Source organism: Cynocephalus volans, chromosome 5, assembly GCF_027409185.1.
Source record: "Cynocephalus volans isolate mCynVol1 chromosome 5, mCynVol1.pri, whole genome shotgun sequence".
In the NCBI taxonomy this organism is placed as follows: domain Eukaryota; kingdom Metazoa; phylum Chordata; class Mammalia; order Dermoptera; family Cynocephalidae; genus Cynocephalus; species Cynocephalus volans.
Window position 1 is genome coordinate 160,038,801 of NC_084464.1, and position 16,004 is coordinate 160,054,804.

General features: G+C 35.0%; 2 protein-coding genes and 1 pseudogene across 7 annotated transcripts in view; 1 reads left to right on the forward strand and 2 right to left on the reverse strand.

Moving 5' to 3' along the window:
- LOC134378573 (small ribosomal subunit protein eS25-like) overlaps positions 1 to 79 on the reverse strand; it is a 138,417-nt pseudogene extending 138,338 nt beyond the window's left edge.
- Positions 1 to 135, reverse strand: part of PRKN (parkin RBR E3 ubiquitin protein ligase) — a 1,299,935-nt gene extending 1,299,800 nt beyond the window's left edge. For 4 of the 6 annotated variants that reach the window (XM_063096533.1, XM_063096531.1, XM_063096532.1 and 1 more), the window contains exon 1: positions 47 to 124. Coding sequence is in view for 1 of the 6 variants with exons in the window: in XM_063096536.1 (XP_062952606.1) it covers positions 47 to 53 (7 nt within the window). In the remaining 5 variants the exon portion in view is untranslated. Of the gene's footprint in view, positions 1 to 46 lie in introns of all 6 variants that reach the window. The other 2 variants (XM_063096536.1, XM_063096534.1) reach the window with 2 other exon arrangements.
- Positions 136 to 600: 465 nt separating this feature from the next.
- PACRG (parkin coregulated) overlaps positions 601 to 16,004 on the forward strand; it is a 501,166-nt gene continuing 485,762 nt past the window's right edge. The window contains exon 1 of the mRNA XM_063096160.1: positions 601 to 756. Coding sequence (XP_062952230.1) covers positions 601 to 756 — 156 coding nt within the window. The remainder of the gene's footprint in view (positions 757 to 16,004) is intronic.

Below are 16,004 nucleotides of genomic sequence, written 5' to 3' on the forward strand. Positions count from 1 at the left end.
TCACCCGGGCGTGGGGCGGCGCAGAGAGTCTGTACCTGCCACATACCTATCATGGTCACTGGGCAGGTGGAAGCTGCTGGACAGGCAGGAGCCTACGCCGCGCACCGTCGCCCGCCCGCGCCTCCCACCGGCGGCGATTCCGGGGTTAAATCGTCCAGGTCTCCCCTCCCCCCACAACCGTCGGAATGCGCACGCGCAGACGGCGCCCGGCCCGGCGCCTGCTGGGAGTCGTAGTTTTAATGCGTAGTTTTCTCCTCGCCCCGCCCGCCGCTCACCGCCCTTTCCGGCTGAAGGTCCAAGAAACGTACGTCAAGAAGGGGGCGGAGCTATTCGGCCCGAAATGTTGACGAGTCGCTTAGCAACCTTTGGAAGCTGGTTGCTGCTCTAGCCACGGTCCTGCCCTCTTCCGCCCCTCCCCTCTCTTAAACCCTCTTCACCTAGGAGCTGCCAAACATCTGGATCAACCGGGGCACTACGAGGCGTTGAATTTCTACCATTATCGCGCCTTTTTCCATTTTTTCCCGACCTCCCGCTGACACCCGTAAAACCCATTGATTCTTTCACTACACTTTTTATGAGAACAAGACATTTCCTAGGAAGATGGTGGCAGAAAAAGAGACCCTGAGCTTAAACAAATGCCCAGACAAGATGCCGAAGAGGACCAAGCTGCTAGCACAACAACCGCTCCCGGTGCACCAGCCTCACTCCCTGATTTCTGAGGGCTTCACAGTCAAAGCCATGATGAAAAACTCAGTCGTAAGTGATCTTCCTGAATTGAATTCACTCGCTCTGAATCAGGGCACACGAGGTTATCGAGGTTGGCCGGCCCTAGGATGGACAGTGAGCCCACGTCCTGGGTGGTCTTTGTCAATAATGTCAATTACTCACCCAGTAGCAGACGGTGCCCAACGGAGTGTAGAGATCAGGCTAGATTTTCAGAAAGGATCTTGGGCAAATGATGTACCCATTTATAAACACCTTTCAAATAACTCATGGTTTCTAGACAGCACAAAATTACTCTTAAGCTATTTACAGTAAGAAAAAAAAATCCCCTTTACTTACTGATTCCTAAACTAGCCCCACTCAGCAAATGGCCTTATAGAAGGTGAGTTCTTAGAAATCATAAACTGTTGCAAAATTTAACATGAGCTGATATACATCTAGGAACATAAACTCATTAAATAATCTACAATAAGAAATTTCATCTATTCAACCCAGGAAATTCCTAGCATTTACTCTAATAATACTTTTACTTACAAAATATCAGCTATTAGAGTATGGAAAGGCAACTTAATATGAAGCCTGATTCCTGATCGGCCTTTTAAGTGATACTTTTTAAACAATCCAAGCTTTAGTTCAAATATATCTGCCTATTAATACAATTCATATTTCATTTTTGTTATCTGTGGTAGTAAAAATAAAATATTCTCAATACCATTATGGACAAATAGATTTGAAATGCACACAAATGGTTTAGCTACCTGTGTGATAGTTTCCTTTTTTAAACCTTCCTATTTGTTAAATAGCTTTAAATTTGGTATGCAACTAAGTGTGAACCTTTCTGGGAATGAGACATTAAATAATAAATGCATCTTTTAAATTTGTATAATTTATACCCTGGGAGGATCTGATTTATTGGTATGGCAATTCATTATGTTAAATGAATAACGTTGTTTTCCATTGTCACATTATTTGCTTTAGATATATGTTATAAACCTAATATCTTATTTCTAAACCCCATTCTTAAAATACATGAATGAAACAGATTACGTATAGACCTCTAGGCCCGATTTCCATGTTGCTACACAAAATATGTTCATTAGTGAAATATGTGTCAGTTGATTTAGAGTAGTTAAAATTCTGGGAAATACACTAAAATTTCTGCTTGTGGTAACTGCAGTCCTTTTTCATGGAATTTCACATGAATAGAGTTCTATGGGAGTCAAGATGACTCTTATGAGCTATGCAGAATACCAAAATCATTCGAGTTCATCATTTAGTTTTTCTTCTACACAATATTTACCATTATAATTTTGGTGATTTTTTTTTCAATGTTATATTTTAACATCATAAATATGTTAAAAATGGTGAGATTTTTTTCCCTAAACCTATGTTCATACATTCTTATGTTAAGTCTTTAACATGGCCGTACACTTAAAGTCATAGCTCTGCAAAATCAGGTATTTCAGTATTGCCAAATATGATAAATATTCCTACAAGACTCAAAAAAGAACCATATTGATTATGGAGCAGCCTTCTTTATAAACAATTTATTTTAGATGAATTATTTTGTCTTTTCATATTTTAAAGGAAAATTTCTTAATGGGAATACCTATCTCTCCACTGATATCCTCAAAACAAGATGGATCATTTTTCTTATTTCTTTTAGCAGAAAACATAATTCTTGGATGCAAACATTACAAGTTTGTCAATTCAGGCAGTCAACAACTCTCTCTATTTCTCCTTTTTTTTTTCTTTTTTTTTTGCACACACTACTTGCTAAGCACAGTTCTGAGAATTTCAGATTAGAGAAACAAAGTCCCCGTCCTTAGTATTCCAATGAAAACCAACAGCGACAACAATGATCAAGTCTTGATGAAAGGAAGAGACAATACCATTTATACAAAAAAATTTCATATCCAATATTTACATTTCACCATTTTTGTCTTCAGCAGTGTAAACTTTGCAGCATCATAAAGTAAAAATTTCTCTATCTCTTTCTGAAAGTTTATTTCTATTTAGAATGTATATGCCAATTTCTAGCTTTTCTTAATTGCAACCCCATGTTCCAAAAGCCAACCCCCCGACACATACACACAAATATTTTCTAGTGTCAGGACTCGCCTTCAGTTCCCTCTTTCAAACCCTAGCTAATCAATAAGTCACCATTCCAATGCTCTTCCACACAAGACATACAGAGCTATACCCTAAGGAGTTATATAGAGACTCCCAACATTATTTTGAGAGTTCTGTAGGGATAAAAATATACAAACTTGATCATAAACAGATTTGATTTGTTATAAGCAGAAATCTGTATTTAAACAGTCATAATTGGTACATAAGAATGTAAAATTATTTACAAAATAATGATAAATGTAAATGGCAAGTTTTTTAAATCCCAATGTCAAATGTTCTTCAATAATAAGTATTTCCTTGTTTCCATAAAATTTTTGTTGCATCCTATATGAAAACAAGCATTCACAAAAGTCCTGTAATCAGAGAATAATATTCAAATTCATATTGTTATAATGTTAGCTTATAAAGAGTAATAGGAGATACAGAATTTAAAGATTTCATAGTTCATTTTCCCTTAGAAGACCTTGTTTGGGGTATGATGGAGCCCATGGCCAGAAACCAGTAACCCAGTATCATATTGTCTCAATCTCAGCAGATAGTAGATGCTTTCTGTGCTAATGTGTCTTATCATAAAGCAGGTTAGGATATGGACCCACGGTTACAGTGATAGAGAAGTTGACTTCAACTTCAACTTTGTATGACAGCTTTTCTTCTCAATAGTATATGAATGTTTTATGCTCAAAGCTTAGGGGAATGGGAGAAATAATTCTTTAATGTTACTTTACATATATAGGAGGTTTCATATTGACCAATCATATATTCATTCAACACATAGTGGTAATGGTCAATATTTATATATTATATATTAACATATTGATTTGGCTGCTTTAACAGAGACCAAATAACAGCAGCTTAACCAAGATGGAAACTGTTTCTCTCAATTTAAAAGTCCAAGTTTGCAGGAAAACCCAGGAGGTTGGGCAGTGCTTCCCCATGAGGTAGGTTCAGGGGCGTAGAAGCCATCTGGGTTCTTGCTTTGTGTGTATTCTGTAAGACGATGCCTGGGCCAACATGGGCACAGCACCACCAGGGTCAAGGCTTGACCTCAGGAAGCAGGAAAGAGGAAGCAAAGAACGTCCTATTACGGACGTGACCCAGATGCTGCTCCCCATTTTCACTCATATCCCTCTGGCCAGAATTTAATAATATACCTATATTTTCCCTTTTTGCAAAAGCCTAAAGATTGACCCTTGAAGGAACTCCCAGACCCCCATCAAGAAAATAGCTAAGAAAGCTATGGAGTTCCAGAAGGGCATATTCTCCAACACCTACTTCAGGCAGGGGAGAGAAAAACAGGTAAGAAGCAGCCTGCAAGAATGAGGCAGAAAGAAATAGGATCAGGTAGCTTCGTTAGGAGGGCATGTCCCAGAGGCTGTGCTTATCACTTCTGCCCAGATCCATTGCCAAAGCTTAGTCTTATGGCCACAGCTAGTTGCAAGAGAGGCTGGGAAATGTGGTCTCTAATTAGTAGCTCTGTGTCCAGTTGAGACTTCAAGTGTTTTATAACTGTAGTAAAGGGAAGAACGGATATTGGGGGATAATTAGAAGTGTCTACCACCAGTACTAACTATGCTATGTTGTTAGTGAAGAAAAGGAGAGAGATAAGTAAAATGATTACAATACAAATAAATGCATATCTATTGTAAGGCTTATGAACACTTATTCAGGACAGTGCAAGTTCTAATGATAAAGAGGCCCAGTGACAACAACCTGATGGAGGACCTCATCACCTTTTGTCTAGGTTTGTACAATATCATCCAAATTGATCTCTAGACTCCATCCAGCAATTGGTTGACTGCTTGAATCAGTTACCAGTACTATTACACTACTCTTTCCAGTACAAAGTTCTACTTACATCACTACTCAATGCTTTTGGAACTCCCCAATTCTTAACAGAAAAAATTATGATATTTCCAAAGGGCCAACAAGGTTTTCTGTGATCTAATCCTTTTCTATGTTTTTAATTTTATCTCCCTCTACTCTCATTTGCATCAGCCAATCTGAACCCAGGAAATAAACTGTAAATCTTCATTTTTGTGTTTTGGCTTATGTGGTCCCCTTTGCTTGAATGCCCTTCTTTCTCCATATCTGCATATACAAATTTATCCTATCATTGGGTCACAAGTATCTAGTGATAACTATCTGCCACACAGTCCTAATTTCTAGAAATTTAGCAATGAGCAAGAGGCAGAACACCTGCTGTCATGAAGCTTTGTGTGTGTCTGGCCAGCAAAATGCCAACCGCTTCAAGAAGACTTTCCTAATTCTCTTTCCCAGTCATCCAAGACAGAAAAAAAATTATCTTTTATTCATTGTTTTCTCCTTTATTATGGTTATTTCTGCTCACGTTTTTTTCTCCTTTGTCAATTCCCTGTGAGGGCTACATCTACGTCAAACATATTTTTTGTTCCTAACCAGAAGCTAACAGTGTACTCAATAAACATTGGATGAATGAGGGAAAGCAATTCTACCCTTTCTTCCTATCTCACCTTCTCCTCGTTCTTGTTGCTGGAATTGTTATTTGTCTCTAGTTTGAATTTCTTTGACCACCCTTTGCAGTTTAGAAGCCCAGAAGATCCCTTTAGAACTCAGCCAAATCGTGGCATTCCTCACCTCAAGTCCTCAGGTGGCTCCCCTTCTCACTTGCAGTAGGAGCTGAAGTTCTTACTCTCCTAACTTTGCGTCTTTACTCATAAGTGTTAGTACTTTCTCCCTCACTCGTTCAGTCCATCCACAGTGGCTTCTTGCTGTTCCTTGAATATACCAGTTGTGTGGCTGCGTTGGTGTCTTTGTCCTTCTTGTTCTGTCTGCTGAAAAGCATTTTCCCCTATTGTATTAGTCTGTTTCCATTGCTTATAGCAAAATACCTGGAACTGGGCAATTCATAAAGAAACTATATTTATTGCTTAGAGGCTGGGAAGTCCAAAGTCCATCTGGTGGTGGTAACAGTGACCCAGCGGTCTCACATTGCAAGATGGTGGAAGCAGAGAGAGAGAGAGAGAGAGAAAAAAAAAGAGAGAGACAGACAGACAGACAGACAGACAGACAGACTGTCTTCTTTTAAAGCCCTGTGAATCACGCCACTGACTGTTGAGCATCTCCGGTGGCCGCACGGGACCCCAACAGGTTTTTCCGTTCCCTAGAGGGTTGGGGCCAAAGGGATTTCCCTTTTCACCCGGCCAGGACGCAGGGCGAAAAGAGATTCCAAGAGATGGGTGAGCACCCCGCTGCTCTCCCAGATAGAGAACAAACACATACACACGCAGCGGGGGTTCTGTCAGGCAGTTCCCTTTGTTGTAACACAAAAGATCATATTTATATGCTTAGCAGGCAGGGATTTCCAAGCTTAGGCCAATCCTTGAAAAGGTCAGATGTGCACGTGCCTTGCCTCTCTATGCTTAGCCCTCCCCTTAACTTCCCTTGGGCACCACCTTTTATCCCTTTAGGCCATCTGTTGTTTTTGCTTAGAAAAAGGACGTGGTCCCATAACTGACCACCATTATTAATCCATTGACTACTGCACAGTCCTACAATCCATTCGCCTCTTCAAGGCTCCATCTTTCAATTACTGTAATAGGATTTCCCACCCTCTTAACAGTCTCAGTTGGGGCCAAGTTTCCAATACATAAAACTTGGGAACATAATTCAAGCTTCTGTAAGTTTTGGGGGACATAATTCAATCCACGACACCTATATATCACAATATCCTGATGCTTCAAATTTTTGTTCAAAAATTATCTTTTTAGTGAGGTCTTCCCTGCCTACTCCATTTAAAATTTTAGCCTCTTAATAATCCCCTCCATCCCTGCTCCAGCACTCCCATCTCCCTTTCCTGTTTCATATTTTTCCTTCTAATATTAATTTAGTATATCCTATGTTTTCTTCCACTAGAGAGTAAGTTCCTTAAGGGCAGGGAAGTTTACTGTTTCACTCACTGCTGCATGTCCAGCTCAGTAAAAATTACTGGAACATAGAATGTGCTATTTTTTCTTTTGTCTGGTCAAATGAATTAATAAATGACTATATACTATAATTAGAGAATCATCTTTGAATTAAAAGGTTCAAACAAAATGCTAATGATTTTATATAAATATTAAATATAGAATGAGAATAATTTACAAATGTTTTATGCAATATTTTTATTACTTTATTATAAAAGTTATACATGTACATTATAAAAAGTTAAAGTGGTCTGGTTTAGAAAAGCTTTCTTCTGTCTAAGATTATGGAAAAAAAAAAATTCCCTAGTCTTCCTATAATTTCAGTGTTTTGTTTTAAAGGTTTACTTCATCTTAAATCATTTTGGTTTAGGAAGTGAGGTAGAAATTCTTATTTTTTTCACTTAAATGGCCAGAGGGTTGTTATATGACCCTTTATATAGTTAAACTAAATTGTATCAAATATCTTCGTATTTAATTTAGTACTTCCTATTTAATGTAAATGATATGTTACTGCTATATGTGTACTAATTAAGGTAACTTTTCAATAATTAATTAATATCAGATATTAATGTTTTAATATAGGATAGTACTAGTCATCTGTATTACATTTGGCTTTTCCCACCAATCTTATGAAAAGGCAGGGCAGACTATTTTTTTCCACTTAACATAAAAAGCTCAGACAGTTTAATTTTTTGTTGTTGTTTAGAGACATGTTAAATGGCAGAGTGAGGAATGGAACCTAGATTTCTAGATTTTTCTGGCTCAGAACAGTCCTCTCTTAGCGATTCCTTTTTAGACTTTGGTTGATGCGTAATATGCGTGCAGAAAATGCACATTATCGTAAGTGAATCACTTGGTGAATGTTAAACCAAACACACTGGTGTAAGCAGGACCCAGATAAAGAAATATTATCAATACCACAAAATCCTCGTAGGCCTCTTTCTAGTTGCTACCCAAACACACTCCCAAACTAATCTTATCCTGACTTTTATCAACAAAGTAGTTTTGCCTGTTTTTGAATTTACATACAAGGAATCATAAAGTATGTACTTGTTTTGTTTCTGGTTTCTTTCAATCAAAATCATGCTTGTGAGATTCACACACATTGTTCCATACAATTGTAGTTGTAAATAAATCCTTTATTCTCATATGGTATTTTTGTATGTGAATGTACCACAACTAATTTATTCATTTCATGGGTATTTGTGTGACTTCCTATTTAGGGTTGTTTTAAATAACACTACTAGGAAAATTCTATTACATTTTTTGGAGAACATGACTATTAATGTCCAAGGACATATATATACCTGTGAGTGAAATTTCTGGACCCTAAGTTATGCATATGTTTAGTAACTATGTTGAAACTTTTTCCAATTTATTTTTCAGACTTAAAATCATGCCTCCTCTTTATAAGAGTTCTGTTTGCCCTGTCCAGTAGTCTCACCAACAATTGTATTTTTTTTTTTTTTTTTTTGCATTTTAAATATTCTAGTTGGTAGCTAATGTGGGAGGTTATGTTATCTCTTTGTGGATTTAACATTAATTTTTATTGTAATTAAACATGTTAAATTTTTTTATATATTTGCTAGTCATTTGGATATGCTCTTTAGCAAAGTGTCTTTTCAAGACTTTGCCTGTTTTTCTCTTGGCTTGATTTGACATATTTATTTGTACTACTTTTTTTCACATTCCATTCTAAATGATATGATGCATTTGTCAGATATACGTATTATAAGTATAGTTTCTCACTCTGTGAGTTTCCTTTCTATTCTCAGTGATAACTTTCTTTTTAAAGTGTATGCTTTGTGGGGGAAAATAATTATCTCAAACATATTTATGTATTTATTTTTACTGTATTCCTCAAACAATTTCAACTGGCTCGCCATGACATACATATACATTAAGACACAAGACTTTGAAAATAAATTGCAGTGATCAGAAACAAAATAAAACAAACAATACTGAAATCATAAAATAAAATGTAATTAAGTGGAAACCCAGGACTAAAGAAAAGGAAAATCAATTTTGCCATCCATAAGGGTCAGTATATTTACAGATTGATGTTCAAATTTAATTCTGAGCTTCTTGGCATCTGTTGCTGAAAGGAGAATATTATACACTTCTCATTATCACAGAGAAGCAACCTATCAGTCCCTATAGGGAATTGAAGCTTCTCTACACTGAATTCTCAAAGAAGTTGATCATGTAGCATTTTAAATACATGCAACAAACCATATCTACATTTTTATTTCTTACAAGAAATACTGTAGCAAATTTCATCCATAAAAGATTTCATTGAGGACCAAGGACATGATATTAAAATGTATCTTGGTAAATTGGAATTCCTTCGGTAGCTCAGTTGGTAGAGCGGAGGACTGTAGCGAGCCTCTTTATGGTAGCCATCTTGGTGAATTGGATTTTGCATGAGATTAAATTGAAGTAGTGCATGTATATAGGCTTTTGGTGGTCCAATTTGATCCAGAAATAGAATGCACAATACCCACAGGAGTGTGTAGATTGTATATTTTTTTTAGCTCCGGTTGTCAGTTCATTTTATGATAGGAGCAAGATAACTCCTGTTTTTGTAAGTTGGCAGAGAGGAAATGTATGATGCTGTGAAAGCATAGAGCTGGATCACCTGGAAGGGTCTGGGTGGTGAAGGTTTCCCAGAGGGAATCGTGTTTGGTGAAATATCACAGATGAGGAGGACCTAAGGCAAGAGTCAGGGGAGTGCGTAAAGGCTAAGAGAGACCAGGCTCCCTAGTCATTTGGCTTTCAGTCTTTATTTCCTGCTTTCTTTGCCAAAAATAATTATGTTGTAAATTCTATTTATTAAACACATTTTTAAAATCCTTTAGATTTTGTGTATTTTTATATAATTAATAATAGAGAGTGTATAGACCTACTTTTATATAATTAATAATAGTGCATATACCTACTTTATAAAGAATATGTGTGTGTCTGTGTACTTTGCATTGTGTATAATTATACTTTATATGAAATTTTGTTGATTCTTTCTAATATGCTAATATTTTACATGTTATTGCAAACTCATAAGCATTTAAAAGACTTCATAAAATTCTATCCTCTTAATATGCCATAATTAGTCTTTCACCCAGGTTTTTTTTTTTTTTTTCCTTCAGTTTTTTGCTATTGTACATAATGTTGAAATGAATATCTTTAGATAAAAAAGTGTTTTCTGGTATTTTAAAGTATTTTGTTGAAATATAATTCTGAAGTACACTACTGGGTCAGAAATCTTAAGAATCTTAAGACTCCAATAAAGGTTTGATTTATACTGCCACCTGCAGGGCTTGAATGTCTGGCTCCCTCCTATGGCCTGAGGCCCTAAGCCTGGGGGTTCTGGCTACCCAGGCCCTGCCTGCTGTCTGCCTTTACCGGCACAGTGTTGGGAGTCAGAATCTCAGCACCTCTGAAACCCATTTGTGATATGTATTAGGAATGAGTTAGATACATCTAAAGCTTTGGTTCTCAGTTGCAAATTGGAATCACCAGGGAAATTCAAAAATACCGATTCCTGGGCTCACACTGAACAATTCTCATTTAATTGTTTTAATGGTTCTGGAGTTGATTTAATTAGGGGTTAAAAATATTTGGATATATAGTATGATGGGAAGATCTCAAAAAACTATTTGCCAGACAGCTATTCAATTTTTTCCAAAGACATTTAGTAAGCAATCCTTTATTCCCCACTGCTTTGTGTATTCTTTTTGTATTACAATTCTACCTAATAATCAGAGATATTCGAGGGAATTTTTAACCAGTGTCACACAGTTTTAATTATTATCACTTGTTAATATGTTTTAGAATTGGTGAGGCTAACCCTTCCTGTTAGCTTATATACCCAGAATCTTTATTTTAAATCTTAACACTTTATCAGTTTAATCTTCCAGGTGATCTTTTAATACTGTGTCAAGCTGAACATCCCTTTGAGATTGAAATGATCATATAAATTACTTGCCAAAAAAATGGTCATCTTATAACAGTGTCTTCACTTATAAGTAATGATCATTACTTATAAATGATCATAAGTAATTTATATGATCATTTCAATCTCAATATAGTTTATCACTCCATGTTTATAAGTATATGATTTCCTAATAAGTATTTTTGTATTTGTTTTATATCCAGCCATCTCACTAACCCTCTTTTGAATCAAATGTTTCCATTGAATTTCATGTATTTTATTTTAATTGTATTCTTCTACATTTAAAAAAAATTAAATATACAAATAAATAACATACAAATAGAAAATAGTAAAATAGGCATATATTCACCATCTAGGTTTAATAAATAATAATGTTTTGTTATAATAACTACATATTCTTTTAAGTAAAAAATAAATAAAACCTTACTAAGGAAGCTACAGCTTCATATCTACTCTATCCTTACATTCCCAGAGGTAACCGGGATCCTGAAGTTCATGTGTATTATTCCCAAGCATGTATACTGACTGTTATGCATTCACATGATAGATAGATAGATAGACAGACAGACAGACAGACAGATAGATAGATAGATAGATAGATAAAAAATTGAAATTTAGGAATTGTTCTTCAGGTTCCTTTTCCACTTGTGCTATTTGGTTACAGTACATGTTTCTGTAATGCCTTTTCAGTCATATTCGGTTCATAAATAGAGGAACATTGTCAATATAAATAGGAGGTTCAAATGTGATTTTCCCCATTTTGTTAGCATTCTGTGCCACAAATTAACAGCAGCTACATGAAAAGCATACTAGCACAACTGAATGCGGCATGACACGGAGTAATAGAAGTGACACCCATTCACCACACATTTTTCTACCTGACTCTGTTTGTGCACCTGCTCTTGGAAGTGCCAATGTTAGGCAAGCCCCATCTTTGTATATTCTTATAACATTTTGTTCCATCACATTTTCAAAAAGTACAGCAATATATAGGGCTTTTTTAAAATTGTGAGTGGTATTGAATTTTATCAAAGATACTTCCTGGGTCTACTGAGATGATCATAAGTTTTTTTTTTCTTTCTTCAATCTCTTAATATTAACATAATGTTATGTGAATAGATGCTATTCTAATGCTAAATTATCCTTACATCTTTGTACGTGATTTAATTATGATGTGTTTAGTTTAAAAACCAAGTATAATTATTGGCATCTCCTTCATTTATCAGGGAGCAAATTTCTTTCCAGTAATACACCACAAGCTCCCCTATAATTTATCACCCAAGACCAGTATTATTGCTAAGGTGAGGTCTTAGTCTTCTAGGGCTTTCATAACAAAATACCATAGATCAGGTAGCTTAAACAACAGACATTTATTTCTCACAGTTTTGGAGGCTGAGAAGTCCAAAATCAAAATGCTGCCAATTTGGTTCTTGGTGAGGGCTTTCTTCCTGGCTTGTGGCCACCAGACTTCTCACTGAGTCCTTACATGGCCTTTCTTCACGCATGCTAGGGAAGAGAGAGTCTCTGTCTCTCTCTTGCTTTTCTTGTAAAGCTACTAATCCCATGAGGGCCACACCCTCAAGAAATATCTAACCCTATAGGATTTCTTCCCCAAGGCCCCATCTCCAAATACCATCACTTTGGGGGTTAGGACTTCAGTATTTGGGAGACACAAACATGCAGTCCATATCAGGTGGAGAGATAGGATTGCTATTTTTGGCTCATGTGTTGGGGCTGGAGAAGAATCTTGTCTTCTGGAGTTTTGGGCTACCAGAACAAAACAATGTTATGGTAAAGGAAACAAAAACTTTCCTTTAGGAAGAAAACTAAATAAGTGTACCACATTTGCATTCTGCAAAAATAATTAATTGTAGTTTAATATGTTTTTCTTTTTTTCACATACTTTATTTGTGCTGAGAACACTCAAATCTACTCTCTTAGCAATTTTCGAGAACATGATACGTTATTATTAACGTTAATTACCATGTGTACAAGAGATCTCTTGAAACTATTTCTGCTATATAACCTATAACTGACATTTTGTTATATAACCTATGACCTCCTCTCAGCCCCTGCTAACCACCATTCTATTGTCTGCTTCTGTGAATTTGACTTTTTTAGATTTTACACATAAGTGAGATCATGCAGTGTTTGTCTTTCTGTACCTGGCCTACTTCACTTAGCACAATGTCCTTCAGGTATATCCTGTTGTTACACATGATGGGGTTATCTTATTTTTTTTTTAAGTCTGCATAGTACTTCATTGACTACATACTGCCTTTTCTTTTTTTATCCATTGATGGCTAGTTAGGTTGATTTCATATCTTGAATAATGCTGCAATGAACATGAGGGTGCAGATATCTCTTTGACATACTTATTTCATTTCCTTTGAATATACACCCAGTAGTGGGATTGCTAGATCATATGATTGTCCCATATTTAATTTTTTGAGGGATCTCCATACTGTTTTTCATAGAAGCTGCACCATTTTACATTTCCACCAACAAATTAGGAGGGTTCCTTTATCTCTACATCCTTGCAAACACTTGTTATCTTGGTCTTTTTTGATAATAACCATTTTAACAGGTGTGAGGTGATGTCTCATTGTGGCTTTAATTTGCATTTCCCTGATGATTAGTGATGCTGAGGATTTTTCACGTGCCCTTTGGGCATTTGTATGTTTTCTCTTGAGAAATGTCTATTCATGCCCTTTGCCCATTTTTTTTAAATTTGTTTTCTTGCTATTGAGTTGTTTAGGTTCATGTTTTCCTTCTAGTATTGTGCTTTTATAACAATTATTTTTATTGTAAAAGAAAAATTCTTATGTAGAATCTTAAGAAAATACAAAAAAGAGGAAACAGAAATCTCAAATTCTACTTACTAGAGTTAATCACTCTTAAATTATCACCACATCTCTATGTGCTTTCTTGGTAAAATTTGAGCCATATTGTACATATATCATTAATATATTTTAAATTTTATTATCTACCAATATATTCTTGATTAGATTTCTAATTTACTAATTTCTGTTTTTCCTTGATTATATTTATTTATGGCTTGTTTTGCTTTCCTTGTTTCTCTTTTTATATACTGTCTCTGGAATTGAGAAACTAATTCTTCTAGTTTTAACAGATTTCTTATTTCTACTCTTATATATTATTTTCTTTCTTTTGCTTTCCATTATTATAATTTTTATTGAGTTTTGATTGGGTTATTTATTTTATTTCTTTCTTTGTCAATACCATTTATTTTTAATAGGAATTATTATTCTGTTATTAGTAAAGATACGTAGTTGTATTTTTGCTTTCCACTTTTATATGGCTGTTATTTATGATGGATAATTTTTCCCATTGGTTGGGACTTTTTGATTTGGTTTGATTATGATTTTTTTAAATGCATTTGTGGCTTGATGGTTATGTTATTTGGTTTTTACAGTTTGAACTCCTTGAAATTTAAGTTTTGCTCTAGAATAGGATCTTTTTCTAGAAATGTTTTACGGAAACTTGAAAAAAGACATTATTTGTCTATAGTTATTCTGGATTACTCTAAATGTATAAAGCTCATTTAGTGCAAAAGATTATAGAGAATATATATATGAAAATATTGTTACTATTTAATCATATAAGTCTTGTATAATAAGGATTAGGTCAGTTTTAGGCATATGATTTGAAGTAGGCATACAAATTTGGGTATTTCTTTTCTATATCCTGATTTAGTAGTCCATAAAAAAGTAACATTTCCAAAGTTATCTAACTTGAAGTTTTTAAAAGCATAACATTGATAAAAATCAATTTATATCATTAAATGTTTATGGCTCTAGTGATTTTGATCACTAAGTAGAAAATGCGAGAGAAAACAAGTTACAGACAAGCATGAGAAAACACTGGAGAAAACTGTGCCAAAATGTATTCTTTTGCTTCTCTTTAACCATATCACAAGACTGATCAAACTCCTGTTTTAGTAATGTTGAAAATGACCTGGGCCGAGCCCGTGGCGCACTCGGGAGAGTGCGGTGCTGGGAGCGCGGCGACACTCCCTCTGCGGGTTCGGATCCTGTATAGGAATGGCCGGTGCACTTACTGGCTGAGTACCGGTCACGAAAAAGACAAAAAAAAAAAAAGAAAAAGAAAATGACCTAATAATTGTTAATAGTCTTTACTCATACTTACTTGAGGGGCCCAGAATTCTAAAACTTGTCTGTAGTATTTCAAGTATTTTATTATCTAGAAAGGATATATTTACATATTCAGTGTGAACCTTTCATATCAATGACCTTAAAATGAAATTTTAAAAGAGGATTCAGGGAGACCTATTCACTTTGCTTCTGCTTTCTTAATAAGAAATGACAAAAATCCATCTGCCATATTGCAGGGTTTGTGAGGACATTTACTTGACCCAACAGTGACCATGTGTTGGGGGAAGCACTTCAAGGTTTAATAACTAGGATGGCTGCTGATTTTGTAGGACCTAAAAAGCAAGACAAGAGACGTCTAGATTTAATATGTGGGGTCCAAGAATTGAAAGTTTAAAGCCTGTGTGAGGTAATTCAGTTAGTCTATGGTAGTAGAAGTGTTATGTTCAAGGAAAGATTTATTTTTAAGTTTTCTATACAAGTATATGTGGAAAATCATAGCCTGAATAAATATTTAAGATATCTATCCGTAAATTTGCTTATTTACCAAAGATACTGTCATTATGGAAAGAATATGTAAACTTATTATATTATAAAGAATAATGATGTTGTATAATTAATAATTTATATTTTGGAATTATCCTCCTAAACCAATTCAAGTTACAATCATTGATGTCAAGTAAAATAGGTGAGAAAAAGCAATACTAAAAGATATGATTATATAATAAATGCCAAATAAAATAATAAGTACGAGATAGATCATGGCTAACTACCTTCCTTTTGTGGTTTTTACTTGGAAGAAAATCCACAGAGAAATATATTTCACAGATTGTCTATTGTAAATTAAAGTTATAACTAAATAATCCCCCATACAAACAGTAAATCCTTTACAAAATCTTCTGTGTCCTGAGCTTTGTATAAAAAAAAAAAATTATTTTGCATGATAGAATCGTAACTTCATTTCAAAATTGAGTAAAATGACAACTTGTTAAATGTTTTCACATGAGCAAATATTCAAATTTAACACTTTATTACATTTAAATATAACTTAGATATATATGATGTAGTGATTATTGACACAGAACAGGAATAGTTGTATATGATAAATATTAGTAATTTTAAGCA